General features: G+C 39.0%; 4 protein-coding genes across 4 annotated transcripts in view; 2 read left to right on the top strand and 2 right to left on the bottom strand.

Moving 5' to 3' along the window:
* The first annotated feature begins 677 nt into the window (after positions 1–677).
* LOC146991474 (ecto-ADP-ribosyltransferase 5-like) lies at positions 678–2,417 on the top strand. The gene is made up of 2 exons (XM_085788333.1): positions 678–743; positions 1,344–2,417. Exons 1-2 carry the CDS (start codon positions 678–680, stop codon positions 2,142–2,144), a joined length of 867 nt encoding a protein of 288 aa, XP_085644459.1. The 3' UTR covers positions 2,145–2,417.
* A 2,351-nt stretch (positions 2,418–4,768) lies between these two features.
* LOC146991473 (uncharacterized) lies at positions 4,769–5,476 on the bottom strand. Its single transcript, XM_085788323.1, has one exon. The coding sequence runs from the start codon at positions 5,459–5,461 to the stop codon at positions 4,769–4,771; it is 693 nt and encodes a 230-aa protein (XP_085644449.1). The 5' UTR covers positions 5,462–5,476.
* A 2,184-nt stretch (positions 5,477–7,660) lies between these two features.
* ftr84 (finTRIM family, member 84) lies at positions 7,661–10,780 on the bottom strand. Its single transcript, XM_085773294.1, has 7 exons — positions 9,997–10,780; positions 9,790–9,885; positions 9,461–9,694; positions 9,121–9,277; positions 8,970–9,026; positions 8,696–8,749; positions 7,661–8,508 (listed from the first exon to the last, which is right to left on the bottom strand). The coding sequence occupies exons 1-7, from the start codon at positions 10,567–10,569 to the stop codon at positions 7,967–7,969; spliced, it is 1,713 nt and encodes a 570-aa protein (XP_085629420.1). The 5' UTR covers positions 10,570–10,780; the 3' UTR covers positions 7,661–7,966.
* A 1,682-nt stretch (positions 10,781–12,462) lies between these two features.
* tppp2 (tubulin polymerization-promoting protein family member 2) overlaps positions 12,463–16,036 on the top strand; it is a 6,833-nt gene continuing 3,259 nt past the window's right edge. Inside the window, exons 1-3 of the mRNA XM_085791431.1 lie at positions 12,463–12,652; positions 13,698–13,889; positions 14,591–14,744. Coding sequence (XP_085647557.1) covers positions 13,699–13,889; positions 14,591–14,744 — 345 coding nt within the window. The 5' untranslated portion in view covers positions 12,463–12,652; position 13,698. The remainder of the gene's footprint in view (positions 12,653–13,697; positions 13,890–14,590; positions 14,745–16,036) is intronic.

Raw genomic sequence — 16,036 nt, 5'->3', positions numbered from 1 at the left:
CCCCAGCAGTGCCACAGTCTGTTTGCCTCCATGCCACGCCAAAATGATACAGTAATTCAAGCAAAAGGAGCCAATTCTGCAGTAACAATCATTCTTTAATTGGTCTGATGAAATATATGAGATACTGAATTTGGGGTTTTCATTAAATGTAAGCCATAATCATTACAATTTAACAAAATAAAGACATGGACATTTCAGTGTGTGTGTGTGTGTCATGGATGGATCTATATCAGGTATTAGTTTCACCTTTTGAATTGAACTGAAGTAAATTAACTTTTCCATGATATTCTAATTTATTGAGATGCACCTGTACATATTTTCATTTTGGCTCTTTTGCTTTCAGTTGAATTTATTGTAACTCTGACACTGGCAGATTTGCTTTGAATGTTCTGATCAAATGTTTTGCTGAATCCTTAGCTTGCAGACTAGCAAAGAAAAACCCTTGTGTTTTGCCTTTTATGGTCATGTTTATCTTGTAAAACTGTCTCTTCCTTATTACATGCATAATGAGCTGTCTTATCATACAGCCCTACTTCCCCAACTGCTCACTATAGTGTAACCTCTATGTCAGTGAGGACTGAGGGGACAGGCTAGGTTGTCTCACTGAGACTCTGGTCCATAAACTGTCTCAGGTTATTTTTTGTAACATCAACAACAGGTGTCTACTCTGGTGAAAGATGGCAACATTGGCAGTGTGGACGGCAGTTGCAGTCATTTACAGAGTCTCTACAGGAAGTGCAATGGTAAAGTATACAGTATGCAGAATGGCTTGCTTAAAGCAGAAGTAAGTGATATATTTGTGTTAATATAAGTCTTAAATAGTTATATCTTCCGACAGCAATCACTTACATAGAGTGTTTGGACTGAAACACGGGTCTGTCAGTCCCTCTGCTCTGCTCTGAGCCGAAGAGAAAACATTTATCGTATCCTACAGTTTTTATCCAATGAGGAGAGAGAACGGCATGCAGGGCTGTGTGTGCAGCCAAGGGACGCCGTGAATGTGGCGACGTGGACGAGGGCTGTTATGGTGCGTTCAAGGAAACTCGTATTTTTCCGACCGTTAAGTGGTACCAGTTCGATCTGGTACGAGTTCACCGGTCGGAAGTTATGAGTGGCCGTTATAGTGACTTTCACCGGTAAAACAGGTCGGAAAAACACGAGTGGGTTGCCTGAAACGCTACAAAGTCGTAAGTTGTGACTTGAAGCTGTAATTTACGATTTCAAAAGCCTGCCTGGAACGCAGCATTAGCGAAAACGACCGGACCACTTACTTCTGCTTTAAGTGTAAGTTATATGACTATAGAACAGGTTTTCATATCTCTTTGTGTTTTGTTTTTAAATAGCACTCTGCTGCACGTGGGTTAAATGACCTTCCTCTGGACATGGCTGCTGACTCTATTGATGACATGTACCAAGGCTGCAATTCCCAAATGAAGACCAGAGTGGGAAATGAGTACCTGCCCAGTGAGAGGAAGAACGAAAAGTTCAAACAGGCCTGGGACGAGGCAGTGAAAATCTATGACAACAAATGGAAGCGTAAAATGGGAAAAAAACGTTCCAACACACTGGGGAGAGAACAGGCTGTTGCCATATATGTTTACACCCTTGACCAACCAAATGTGTATTTTGATTTCAATACTGCAGTTCGCACCCAGGGATCTGTGTACACAACTGAATTCAAGTATCACACTCTTCACTATTTCCTGACTGATGCCCTTCAAACTCTCAACTCTCGAAAACCTGAAGGGGAAAGATGTGTGACAGGCTACCGTCGAGTCAACAGCTCCTTTAGACAAGATGTTCTCAATAAGGAGATTCGCTTTGGCTCTTTTACCTCCAGCTCAATGGGCAACTACCCCAGACCTGACAGATTTGGGGACAAGTCATGCTTTGAGATTTTTACATGTTTTGGAGCAGACATCTCACTGTACTCTAAGGTTGGAGAGTTAGAGGGAGAAGTGCTGATCCCTCCTTATGAAGTCTTCAAAGTCACAAAGATAGAGAGGAGACTTGACCAGCAGAATTTGCCATGTGAGGTGGTCTATAAAGTGAAGAGTACACGCACTGTTTCTAATTTGAACTGTACTCTTTTCAGCAACGACCAAACTCACAATACACACGAGATAGATTTGGGCATTTATTAATAATGAATTTGACAGCAGAGGTGTGGAGCTTGTATTGTGCAGCCAGTGTGAAAGAATGAACTCACAGTGGAGACTTAATCAGTTTTCATGGCTCTGTATATAGGATGTTGATTTACAACTCAACAGAGAGACAGTGCAGCTTAGCAGCAGTTTTTTTTAAAAGCCTGATGTAGCATCTGCAAAACATGTTGTTCTGATGTCTGCTTTCATAAAACTATAAATACATTAACAATATAGTTAGTCACTGTAGAGATGTTAGTACATTGTATCTATTGAGTGAATTCCTCGTATCATCTGCATTTAAATGATCACAGACTGTTTTTGTACTTAACGGCACCAAAACATCCTGGTTATTCACAAAATTGTGCATATTTGTCATATTTGTTCGGAATTCGTTTGTATGGTAGGCTACTGTATATGTTAAACTGTTTTCCTCGACTGGCAGTGAAGTGTATACCACGTTACTTCCCTTCCTTGACTTCTCTTGCCTTATTCAGCATCACAAACATTTCTAGTCATTTAAATAATGAATCTATCTATCTAATGAAAGCAAAAAACAGTCACTGCGTTCTTTTCAATCAACAAGAGACTGTTGTGACAGTGTGCTGTGTGTGGGGGGGTGGGGTTGGAGGTGGACTTCTCATCACTGAATTAAGACCCTGCAGCCAATCTGCATGAAGAACCTTTGACTTCATCCAAAGTTAATCAATCAATCTGCATTGAAAATCACAAGAAGGTGAAAAAAAGACTGTGTAGGAATTGTATGTCTCTGAAAGCCCAGTAAGTTTTGTGTCTTCACTTCACGTTTCCTTTTGTGATCATGTTAAAATGTCTTCCTTGTTCTCTGACTCGGCTACATGCAAATATTAAATCTCTCACCATATAATGATTTTCCTTGATTATGTAAGTGTCTGTTTTACTCTCTCTGAATCATCTCTCTTTCAACCAGAGGTATAACTTCATTTACATACAGTAGCACTTTCAGAACACAGTGTGAATGTGAAGAAAGAAACACAAAGATTGTTCAAGGAAAAAGACATGTGAAAATTGAAACAATGGGAAACAGCACTGACTTGATCGCTACTGGGGAACAAAAATGTCATCTTGAGTAGGAGAATACCAGTGAAGGCATCTGTACTAGAGGAGCAGCAGTTGCAGTTGGGTCCTCCATACAGAATTCTGAACTGATAACATGTTTCAAATCAAAAACTTCCTCTCATCATATGGGTACAGATTGTTGTGAAGAGATGAATTATCATTTTAATACTTTTCTGTGTGGTTTTTACAAAGGAAAGGATAAAAACTATATATCCAAATAATTTCCCAGTAGCTATGTGTAATGATAACTAAGCACAATGGTAAAGTCCTTTGGGGAGACGTTCTCTCTCCAAATTTTAACTTTTACCTTTTTTTTTTTTTTTTCTTATGTAGCACTTTGAGATTGTTTGCTCAATATAAAGTGCATTACAAATAAAATTCATTATTATTATTATTATTATTATAAGTGTCAAAATGTAAATACACCAGATTTACCAAACTGTGATTATTTAAGACATTATGTTTAACACAATATCCAAACTATATGTTTTCCTGCAAAAAGACGCAAATGTTAATGGACTTATACATATTTTTGAACTCTTTATCCCTTCAAGGTTGGTTTGTCATACACTTGTAACTATAAAGAAGGGAAATGGTGACATCTAGTGGGAAACAACACTTGTCTTTCAGGGTTCTGGCATTGTGGGATGAGAGAGGAGGTTTAATGCAGTGTTAAATGAGAAGAGGTGATGAATAAAACAGTGAGTAAGCATTACACTTCTGTCTTTTGTATAACTTTTTGGTATGATAGTTATTTATTTATTTTTTTTGACAAATAACATGTACAACAATAACACATAAATAACTGTATTTATGTTAAATGACCACTAAGTTAACATTCTCATTGTATATCACTGTCTGATCTTCAACATAGTAAATGAGCGGCTGGCATCAGTTGTTTAATATTCAAAATATTCATGCAATAAGCCACTGTACTCTTGTAACAGTTCTGTCATTACATTATTTGAGCAAAACAACACGCATGCATACAGCCTTTGTTGAATTCTCATTTACTACAAAATATATAACGAAACTAAAGAGTAAACACTGACTATGATCATGTCAGTCATGTCAAGTCACACTAATAATTAAAATAACATTCTTTTTTTTTATTATTTACAGCAAAATGACCAGTTTAACACATTTTAATATGTATGACCAATAAACCCTAGTTACTGTAATGTCCATTGGCAGCTTTTACAGTTCTTTATAACATCTTGTTACAATACAGGTTAGCTACTGGGGTGAGTCATAAATGCTGAACATTTTCTTTTTTGTTGAAATAAGGTCTATGGTCAAGAGATGCTCAAGACATTTTCACATCCTATTCTAAAGCATAACAAATGTTGGTAAATGCCTGAGCTGTGATTTCATTTAGCTTGATAATCTCTCATGCTCATTTAACACAATTGAATACACCAAGTTACAACAAGTGAAGTCTCTTCTTACAGCATCACATATAATAGTAAATAGAGAGTATTTATATCTTGATAAAGAGATGGTTAAGATGTACAGTATTACATTGTTTACCACTTGCAGGTAAGTTTCCCAGCCCTGTGGAGGTAGAGGAGAGGCTGTATGAACCCAGTTATTAAAGCTAAGCCTGAGCAAATGGTTAAGGCACTGGTAAACTCAATGGGGCCAATGCAACACTGTAGTGGAATAGCAGCCACATACAACAAGAAATTAATGGTCATGAAAATCACAATCAGTGAAATTACTTTGAGGGCCTGTCTCTTCACTGCGTTGCTCTTCTTCCTCTCTCTGTCTCTGTCACCTGGCCCTGGGCGCTTCAGAGCCCACAGAACAGAGAGACAGCAAAAAAGCATCACAGAGAAGAAGAACAAATTCTGAGTGAAAAACCCATAAAGATACACAATGTTTGTATACGTGTAAATGGAGTAGACACAGGAAACCAGAGTAACCAGCCAGACAACACAGCCACAGGCCACCCTGTACCTCAGGGGTTTATACCGAAGAAAAACCACAGGGTGGACAACCCCGATATAGCACTCAACACAGATGCAACATTGGAAGAAAGGACGAGCTGTGTAGAGAAGGCCAAGTGTAAACATGAAGACTTCAAAACAGAAAAACAACTCTAACTTAATATATAGAAAGTAGAAAATACTTGATAAAGAGAACACAATCTCAGACATAGCCAGGTTGAGAGAAAAGAAATCTGAAGTCCCTGTGGCTCCTGCCAGTATCAACCACATGACATAACCATTCAGTGGAAGACCCAGGATGATGTTGACCGAGGCTGAGGCCACGGCTAAAGCCACATGATGTGATTCAACAATGGTGGGGTAGCTTGTCGAACCATTCGCTGCAAAGGTGGTGTTCATTGAGAGTCTGAAAAGAACAACAAACCTTGACAACAAAGTACAAAGTAATACACAGTGACAACAGTAAAAAAGAGTAAAAAGATAGACAGTTATCAAACCTGGTGTGGAGCTAAGCAGCGTAAGGTGGGAGTGAAGTGAGGATTTGGACTGGCATGGAAATAACCTTGCAAGGTCTTATTGTTTTTTTTGCTGTTGACATAATCAAATACTCTCCAATAACAACAAGCACTCAACAGAGTTTAAAATGGAAATTTTCTATTGAGTTCAAAGTGAGTTAGGGCTAACCGCCTTGAAAACATGTTTCCAATCTGTGCTCCACCTTTTATCCTCTCTCTGCTGGGAGAGATGAGAGCTACTGTCAGTGCATCTCACTTTGACAACATCACATTTTCTCACTGATTCTACTTTTATCTGTGAAATGTTCTATTTGTATGTGAAATGTAATTCCCCCCATTAAATTTACCTTAAGACCATTAATCAAATAGATTTTGCATGAATGTTGCATTTGGGTCCATGTGTCTGTAACCCATACCTGTATAACTCAAGTTCATTCATATATCCTTGTTAATTTATTAACAAGGATATATAAACTCTTTAGCCTGAGGGACTGTTTTTTTTTTTTCTTCCTATTTTTGTGGATCACCCCAGATGACATTCCATGGAGTTATTCAGTTTATTATGGCGTGTTGACACTCTTTCTGTAGCAGCTGGTTGACAATTTACAACACCTGTAAGTTTGCATTTCAAACCATGGGTGTGCTTTGTGTCTGTTACGGGGCAAACAAAGCAGTGCTACGCCTCTGAGTCATTTCTTTTGCAAATCATGGAATCAGAGGGGAAAAAATAATAGTCACCATGAACAGATGAGAAGAATAAAAATGTAAGAGATAAAATATCCCTTTATTTGTTTCAACTAGCAACTGCAATCTTCCACAGAAGGCTCTTCTGAGGAAGGTAGATATATTTCTATTTTGTACATTATTCACTGGATGTGTAATTTTAAGTAGTAAAAAAATAATAATGTCACTCTATGGCAATGGTATATGATAACAATCGGCTGGTTAGGAAAAAAGTGACTTTGAAAACCTCTGCAGAAAAAAAACATATGCTGCTCGAAGTGTAGAAATATTTTTTTTATAAATTGTTGTTCAGTCCAGTACTTGAATGTTCCATTTCTTTTTTATTTAGAAGTGAAAAGAACACCATGAACACTGAGGAACTACATAGGTGGAAAATGTGCTGCACATAAGTGAGAATAGCCTCTGGTTTCACCCCTGTTAACGATGTTGTGGCTAAAACCCCTTTTCTGTCTATTTCTTGCCTCACTTCATAAAAATATTTCATTTCTTTAGTGTCATGTTCCTTGTTTTGCTTCCTCTGATGCAGTGCCACATAAGCATGCAACAATTATTTGCAACGGTCCATCCTATGATATTCCTAAGGGGTAAACCTTTGGGGTACAAGGCGGCATGTGATTGTGCTTCCTGACAGACAGTGATCACAGTGCTTTCATTGGCTTCCATTTGGAAAATGTGCTTTATTGGTAATAGAAGTGAATTAGTTCTGCTTACTGTCGATGGCTCTGTAGGACTGTGAGGGACAGAGAAACCATCATGAGACTAACAACATACTTTGCCTGTGTCAGTCCGCAATGGCAGCTGTTAGATCCCTTACAAAATCCCCTAATTTTTGTAGTAAATTGATAATAAGTTTGGTCCCACCTCTCCTCTGTCTCTTTATGGGGAAGCAATTTGCTAAATAAAATTGTCTCTGAGTTTATTTTTTTGTGCATTTGTAAAATGTCTTCAAGATCAGTCATCCTTGTGGCTCCATCAACTCCATTTGAAAAGCCATCAGCCATTACACACAGTTAGATTTTATTGTTCTCAAACATGAAATTAGTTTCTATAGATAGCCTCCAGAATATACTGTATATATACAGTACCATTGTGCAGTGAATATACTCCATTACACCTACTGTAGCTATGTACAATTGTTATTAAGCATATTCAGACTTATATATTATACTTACATGTTTCCTCAGTTAGCTGTTATTAATTGTCAAGGCACTTATTTAAGGTATAATGTAATCTTATATAAGGACATAAAAGCTTTGAAATACCAATATAATTGTATAATTTTACCTGTACACATGAACAAAAGTACCCATATGACATTAATTAATCTGCCGTCATAATTACAAGATTGTAAATGGCATTAGTAAGATTGCATGAATATATATCTCTTTGGACAGAACTTTGCAGTCGCAACATAAAAACATCTGTATAATAAAAGTGGTTAAAATTCATTATTGCAGACGTGCAGAATTGTACTGCTGTCAATATTCTGTACTTAGTCTTCTCAGATCTTACTATCTCAGTAAGGTCTGTGACTCTGCTTCAGTTGGCACAGCGTAACCGAGGAGCCCACACCAAAACCAGCATACAAAGGCTCACTGAACTGAGCTTTGAATCTGTGGATAAGCTCCATAGTCTCTGATACTGAGTAAAAGGCCACAGTGTTGCCTGCATAGTCCAGATACACACCTATCCTTGAAGCCCTAGGAGCATCAGGAAGGTCTCGGTCAGTTTTGTTGTGCCACGCAGAGTAGCCTGACTCTGAACACAGGAGACTCCAAGACTTGTCATTGTAGCCCAGCAGGCTGAGTGAGTTTTTGCCCTTGCGACTGATACTCTTGTAGGCCAGCCCGATGGAAAACTCCCCGCTCCACTCTGCCTCCCAGTAAAATCTGAAACCAGTCAGAGGTTCCTTGCACAGAACCTGGGAGAAGCCATCGAAGCGTTCTGGGTGATCTGGGTAAAACTGGACAGTTTTCTTCCGTGTGACCTTCTGGTTCCCGTCTGACAGAATCAGCTCTTTGTAGACTGAGTTTGGATCAAAGGACATCTTACAGGCATCTAAATAAAACAACACAACATGTTTGTTATCTATTTATGTTAAATTGAGATTATCTTAGTTATCCATCTGTTTACTTGGACATTTTTATTATTATTATTGTGGTCAAAGAAGAACAAACATAAGAAGACCATTCATGTGTAATTGTATACTGATACACTATATTCATTAAATGTACTGTTTACTCACATCTCAAGAAGTCCATTCTTGTTTTTGGCTCCTGGAAATCTACTCTGGAGGGAACTATTTAGATATTTATTAATAGACATTAAAACATGTACATTACTGTACTTTGTGATCCATTTACATTTTTGTTTATTTTTTAAGAGTTTAAAGTGAAGCATGCAATTGCATACAAGCATACAAGGGGTATTTGAAACACTCACTATTAACATATTACCTGCTCATTTTCCAAAAGCAAAATAATATATGAGTAAGTGTACTTCAGTTTAGTGATGCTAACCTTTCAGCCGTTTGTCTCCATTTCTTGGCAGAAGTATATACACAGGGGTTTCACTGACTGTGGAGATGGTGCAGCATTAGTTACTCGCAGACCCACTCTTATGTATCACGCTTAAAAGATAACTTGTGAATGCTATACAATTGAAGCAAACCTGTCTTGGAAATTTTGCCCAGTTCCTTCTTGCAGATGTCATCCACATGTTCTTTCATCTCTGTGGCTGTCCTGCTCATCTCTCCAAAAGAAAACTGAGGGTTGATGAGCACTTTGGGCACCATGGCCTCAGGAGGAATACACAGGGTTGGAAAATTCTGCTTGACAAAAAACAATCAATCCGCCACATAGTCAGAAACACAATCTGAGAGGTAGCATCACCTGATCCAAAGAAATGAAGAGGTTGGAGTTATTGTGTACCACTCTACATGTGATATGCCAATATTAAATCCACTGCTTCTGTAACCCTGTTTTTAGGTTATGTGTCTAAATTTCAGTACCTGCAGAAAGTGGATGTTGTCCTCTGTTTCGAGGATCTGCCGTAGCTCTGCGTCTCTGCGCTGTAGCTCAAGTATTTCCTGCTCCAGACGCTCCACGTAGCCGTCAGCCTGAGACATCGCTGCCTGCATGTTGGCCGTTATCATCTGATTGATTTCGGCCTTCCAGCGCTCCACCGCCTGGAGCATTTCGTGGAAGGTCTTATCACTTTCTGCCTGTGCTCGCTGTGCAGCATTCTAAGATAGTAAAGTCAATTTACAACATTTTTAATTTTACCATAGATACCTGAGATACTTTCATTTATGTTTGATTCAACCATGCCGGTACTTACTTTGAGAACATCCACATTATGCTTGAGCTCCTGCAGCTCCTTCATCCTCTCCTGGATGATGTGCTGCACTTCAGACTGAGTGACCACCAGGACTTTCTAATGGAAGGACACAGAGGCAAGCAGACAGGTGTTCATGAATCACAATATGCTATCAGAGAACTTGCATACTGTCACACACATCATTGGCTAATAACATTTCACACTCACCTGCTTCTCAATTCGCTCTTCTTCTGCTGAGGTTATGTTGTGGCCGCGGTGCTCTCTGACGGTGCAGAGCACACAGATACACATCTGGTCAGAGCGACAGAAGAGCTCCAGGCCTTTCTCGTGCTGGGGGCAGATCTTCCTGTCCAGGTGACCCGTCTCATCGACCAACTTGTGTCTCTTGAAGGTAGACGACTCATAATGAGGCTTGACATGCGTTTCACAGTAGTAAGCCAAGCACATGAGGCACGATTTGACGGCCTTGTTGCGACGGCCAACGCAAAAATCGCAGAAGGATTCGCGATGCATGTAGGGAAAAGGAGTGAGCTCTGGAAGCTGGCGCCGTGGCTCGTGGTTTACGTCGGGCAGGGAGCGTCTCAGCACAGGACGTGGCGTGAAAGTTGCACGGCATTGTGGGCAATTGTACACACCCATGTGGTCATACTGGTCCCAGTAGACCTTGATGCACTCCTGGCAGTAGGTGTCACCACAGGGGATGGTGACTGGGTCTCTGACCGTGTCCACACATAGTGGACAGTAAGCATCTGGTGGTAAAGGGAAACCAGACTCAGCCATGATGATATTGGACAAGACAAATGTTGAAAAAGTCTCCAAATCAGAATAGTTTCCGTTTTTTTGGTGTCATATGTGGATCCCCAAACTTCAAGTCTATTAAAAATGAGTAAGTCAAATAATAGTTGAATATAATAATAGTAAGTAAAGTGCTGCCTGGCCCCGAGGAAGTCTAACCGCAAGCTCCTATGATCCTACACCTGCTTTTAAAACAGGAGACAATGCTATTGTCTGTTGGTATTTATAGGGAGGCCTTTGTTTGTACTATAAGCAAACAGGTAATGTCTTCCCACAGAACAGCTTGTTCCAGGGTCGAGTGAAAGTACTGATGTTGCACCCATGACTGAATCTGCTTACAAAGCAAGAATTTCACCTCGACTCACACAGCAAAGGTCAAGTTGTTCAACAAATAACAGTTAATGTGAGTCTCCATGGCCTGTAATGTTAAATAACCACTGTGCTGCTAACTGAGTTGATCTCAAATCAAGTTTCCCGACATGTAATGTAGACACAGGGTGTTTGCTAATGGCTATAACATTCCACTGTTGTTTTACATTAATATTTCCTTCAAACCAACAATGTTGGGGACTGTACTGGTTAGTATTCCTCAAGGAGGTGGGGGCAGAGTCCTTTGGCTTTCCATTTGACCTGGTAGAGAGTTTCATGATGGTGCATGATGTCAAAACAACTTGTTCTGTTTATCCTGTGAACAAAATGGTACAGTCCATCAGTATCTGTGTGGGTTCCCACAGGAGTACATTTGAAACCTGAAAAACAATGCAAGGCAGGAACACATCAGCACTAAAAGGGGAAAGCAGAAGCAATGATTTACACGCATTTTATCTTATTTTCAGGCACAATCTGCAATTTACAAAAAGGGATTAAAATACTGATTACTTTAAAAGAAGCTTACTGATTGATTGGCATTCTACAGTATGCAATATTACATACACAATGACTAAATGTCAGTTATTTTCTGATGCTTTTATTAAAAAACCCTAAAGTAAAACTGAAGCCTATATTTTCAAAAGCATTATTTTCATATTATTTCAACTCTTGGACTGTAAAATCTAATGTACGTATACATTCTAACAATAGTATGACCAGAAAATGTGGAAAAAGAGTATCACTGTCACTATAAAACTGTGAAGTACCACTGAAATTATAAATTAAATTTTCAAAATTGGACAATGAATAGTTCATAATCAGAGTGTAAACAGGTTCAGCATATACTGCATATGGTTTGTGGAAATAAAGCCAATGTAAACTTTATGACAAGAGCTGATTATAGTAAGGTAGCAGATCTACTGTATGAGCTGGATCCCAGCAGTAGTGTACTACTTGACATCTATGGTGCAGTAGTTGCACATAAGATCATTATCCACAATGTGATCTCACTCTCAGAGTACACAGTGTGACACATAGCCTGCCCTGTGCAGTTTGACTGATGTGAAGCTGTGGGATGGGATTATGTTTCCTGTAACGTGTCGGCTTTATGCTGTCAGTGCTCTTTGTCCTTTGAAGGACTGCTCTCATCTTTGTCCAGACAGAAGTGCTCTTGTGACTGCCAGTCAGAGAGAGAGAGAGAACAAGAGGTTGGGACAGTGATGCAGAGTGGGCATAGCAAAATGCTTTGAGCGGGCAAATGGGGAGAATGGAGATTAACAATAATTAATTATGTAACATCTTCTCACAACAAAGAGATATGGACCAAAATGACCAACAATCTAGTGAAATGAATCAGACATATTACATGAATAATATCTCCACAAAAGTGCGTACAGGGAGGTGTGAGCTAATCAGACTGAATAGACACAAGGGAGGCTGAGTACCCATGATGTCATTGACTGTGCTGGTTGGTACTCTCTCCCTCCTCCCTTCCTCCTCCCTCTCTCTGCCTGCCTCTCTGCATCTCTCCATCTGTGTCGTCACTGTGAGAGGGGTCTGGGAGTGGCCGGAAGGAGAAGAGTCTGAGTAGAAAGAAGAAGAAAGGAAGAGGAGGAGTAGGACGAAGACACGGAGCACCTGTACACGAATCAGGATTTTCCTGAATATTTTCACAGCATCCTTCCCTTTACGGCAGCAGGTACATTTTCATTTCTGGGTTTTTTTGGCACTGGTATTTATAGCTACGCAGAAAGGGGGAGTAGAAACAGTCTCTGAGCAGCCAAAAACAAGGCTGAGAATTACTTATTTAATGGTTGCCATGGCAAGATGTTTTTGTTTATGCTTTGATAATGACAATTCATTCATAATCATCTGAACAAATATATAACATAATTACATAGGGGTTAGGCCATAAACGCTGACATATTATTTTCTTACATTATATAACAGATTCAGTATTATTATTATTATTATAGTGCATGTTGCTATGCAGAAAGGCAACACATGCTTTTATCCACTTTCTTTATGGTTTAATGTCTGTAACATTCTCAGCTGTTTCTGCTCACTAATAAAATTTGGTCCAAAATGACTAGGAAACTAAAAGTAAGCTGCGGTACTCAAACAAATGCTCACCTTTCTTTGTCTTAAATAACATTTTCATGTATTACCAAATGTTACAAAATGTACGTCCTGATTTCCATCAACTTTACCCGCAGCAACAATTACAACAAGTGATTGATGAGTCTGCTTGTGTGTGTGTGGCAGAGAGAGAGGGAGAGAAGAGAAAGAGCATTTGTTCTTTCACTACAGAGTGCACAGCAGTGCAGCCTTTTAGAAATGGAGTTGATTGAATTAAACTGGCCTTACAGTAGCTTGAGTAACACTAACAGAAGATTAATGGATGTGAAAGTCAGTGTGTGAGAGAGGAGGAGAGAGATAAATGTTTGTACTCAGACTGACCATCACAGCAGCCTCTATTTCTTGGCAGGCAAGAAGTCAATCAGCTAATAGAATCATTATGAATTCACCTCAATTTCACTAAATATGCTGGCAAGGGTAGGAAGTAAATTAACAACATAAAAGGGAGGACACTTTTATCCTATGGGGTTTAGGATAACACAGCCAACGACTACACTGCTCCATTAAACATGATCATTGTATTTGTGTGTGTTTGTGTTTGTGTTTGTGTATGAGCCCATGATAGCAGTACCCAAGTCCTTCTGTTTGCATTATGTATCCGTTAGCATGGCTGAGGGCTCAGTGTCAGTGGCAGAGGTGCAGTCATCCTTCCACAAGTTTGCAGTCCATGGAGACACCAAGGCCACAGGAAAGGAGATGAACGGCAAGAACTTTGCCAAGCTCTGCAAGGACTGCCACATCATAGATGGCAAGAACGTCACCACCACCGATGTTGACATAGTTTTCAGCAAAGTCAAGTAAGATTTCACCCAGGATCCACCTCCCACAGTTAACAAACACACATAGAAATGCATTGTCAGCTCTTGCAAGGAATCCCATATCAGCTTATACTTATGGGGTTGGTAACTTATATGGAAGCCCTGAAGAGCCAGTGGTTTGAATTTTGTCTATAATTGAATCATTTGTTTTAGATTATTGATTATGATCTACTGTGGAAACAATCCAGCCAATGTACTGTCTATAGCATCAGCCAGATAGCAGTGTATGTACTTATTGTGTACAGAAGTATGGAAGTATAAGTGTGTGCGTTTGGACTTCTAATAGTTATTGAAATATTTTAATACCATACATAGAACCAATTCTGCTAAAAAAAACAAAATTGTCACTATTATTCCAACCAATTTTCTCTTGGTGCAGAATGAAGAATGAAGCATGTACACCTCTGGGAAACCTTTCATTATGGCACTCGTGTTGGATTAGGGTCATAATCATTCTTTGTTGTTGTGATGACATTACTGGTTACAAATGTGTATTGGAGAATTAATCCAATTTACAGTGCTTGCTCTATGAAATCAAGAAAATCTAATAATCACCCTGTTATACGAAGTGCCAGTCCTTTCCCTTTGTTCGACATGGTTTTATATTATGCAAAGAGGGACATGATATTAATTGGATAATTTAGTTACTTTCCTGATTAAGCGACACTGTGTTTCCTCAGGGCAAAGTCAGTTCGTGTAATCACATTTGAGCAGTTCAACCAGGCCCTCACTGAGTTGGCTCCCAAACGTTTCAAAGGCAAAAGCAAAGAGGAGGCACTACAGCAGCTCTATGGCCTAGTTGTTGGGAAGGACCCCTCCAACGTTGGAATCACTGTGAGTATTTCATAAGTTATAACAACAACTCTCAGTTTGAACATAATTGTTGACGGTAAGATGACAAATACATTTTATGGCCACGTTTAAAAAAAAATAAAAAAAAGCCTAATAATTCCAAATAATCTGTATATCCCATTGACTGTCCAAAAGTTTACAATCACAAAAAGCAACATTATAAGAAACTGAAGTAAAATGCATGTGGTCTCTGTCAAATCTCTATCCCTGACTAACCAAATAACTACTACACAGGACAAGCAGTAGTTTATGACATCCAGCTGATTGGTTTGCGTTTGCAACTATTCTAAGTATGGTTATATGCCGGTATATACTATATATGGAACTGTTGGGGGCAAACATACATTAAATAATAACTTGATACCATAAATAACAATAATTTACTACATTTAGGGGAATAAATATTGATCACTGATATCATTGTCCAACAGCACATTCACAAAAACAACACAAAAAAAACGATGAAGAATGAATATAAAGAATGATATAATGATAAGACATTAGATAAAATGTGTGTGTGAGTGTGTTACTGTACTTCTACACTTATGGGGACATGTATTTTACAGCCACACTGTGGGGACTCAACTTCCTAGTGGGGACAAATACTACATTTGCATAAGTAAAGCATAATGTAGAGTTTGGAGGTTGTTACATTATTCCACTTATTAGAGTGAAATAATTAATTTGAGACATAATGGTGATCAATATATGACTTTTATCGATTTATAAATTGCATCATTTAGTGCATCTGCAAGGGAAAGGGAAGGCACTTTTGCTAACCTTCCTCCCGGTCGTGTGCATTTGTTTTTAACGAAGCCTTTGATAATCAATCAGTGGATTGATGGATTATCATATACATGTTACAATGTGTGTATTTGTGTAGTCTTATCTTTCATAAACAAGAGATTACAGTTTATGGGCCGCGTTTGTGTTGTGGACTCGCGGTCCCACCAAGATGAGAGCTGTGACATTTTCCTGATCATGCAGATTTGGTTTTCAGCCACAGTGGGGAAGGAGCCTCCACTCTCCCTGTTACAAGTAATTTATCTAACATCACAATTAGTCTGAAGCTGTTTAATGAAGGTAAAAATGAAACATACTGTAAGGTAAATATCCTGCATAGTTCTTCTCCTCTGTGCTCCTCTGATCAGAGCAGCATGTGTTATACTGACAGTAATAACAGACCATAGAATGCAGCAATTGACCAATCAGGGTGACAGAATGACAATTATTACATTTAAAAATGAGATGGTAGATTTAGGTCAAATGGAATG

The sequence above is a fragment of the Trachurus japonicus genome, chromosome 1 (genome assembly GCF_045865225.1).
Source record: "Trachurus japonicus isolate A0001 chromosome 1, Traja_1.0".
NCBI classification, from domain to species: Eukaryota; Metazoa; Chordata; class Actinopteri; order Carangiformes; family Carangidae; genus Trachurus; species Trachurus japonicus.
This window is presented reverse-complemented; position numbering and strand designations above follow the sequence as displayed.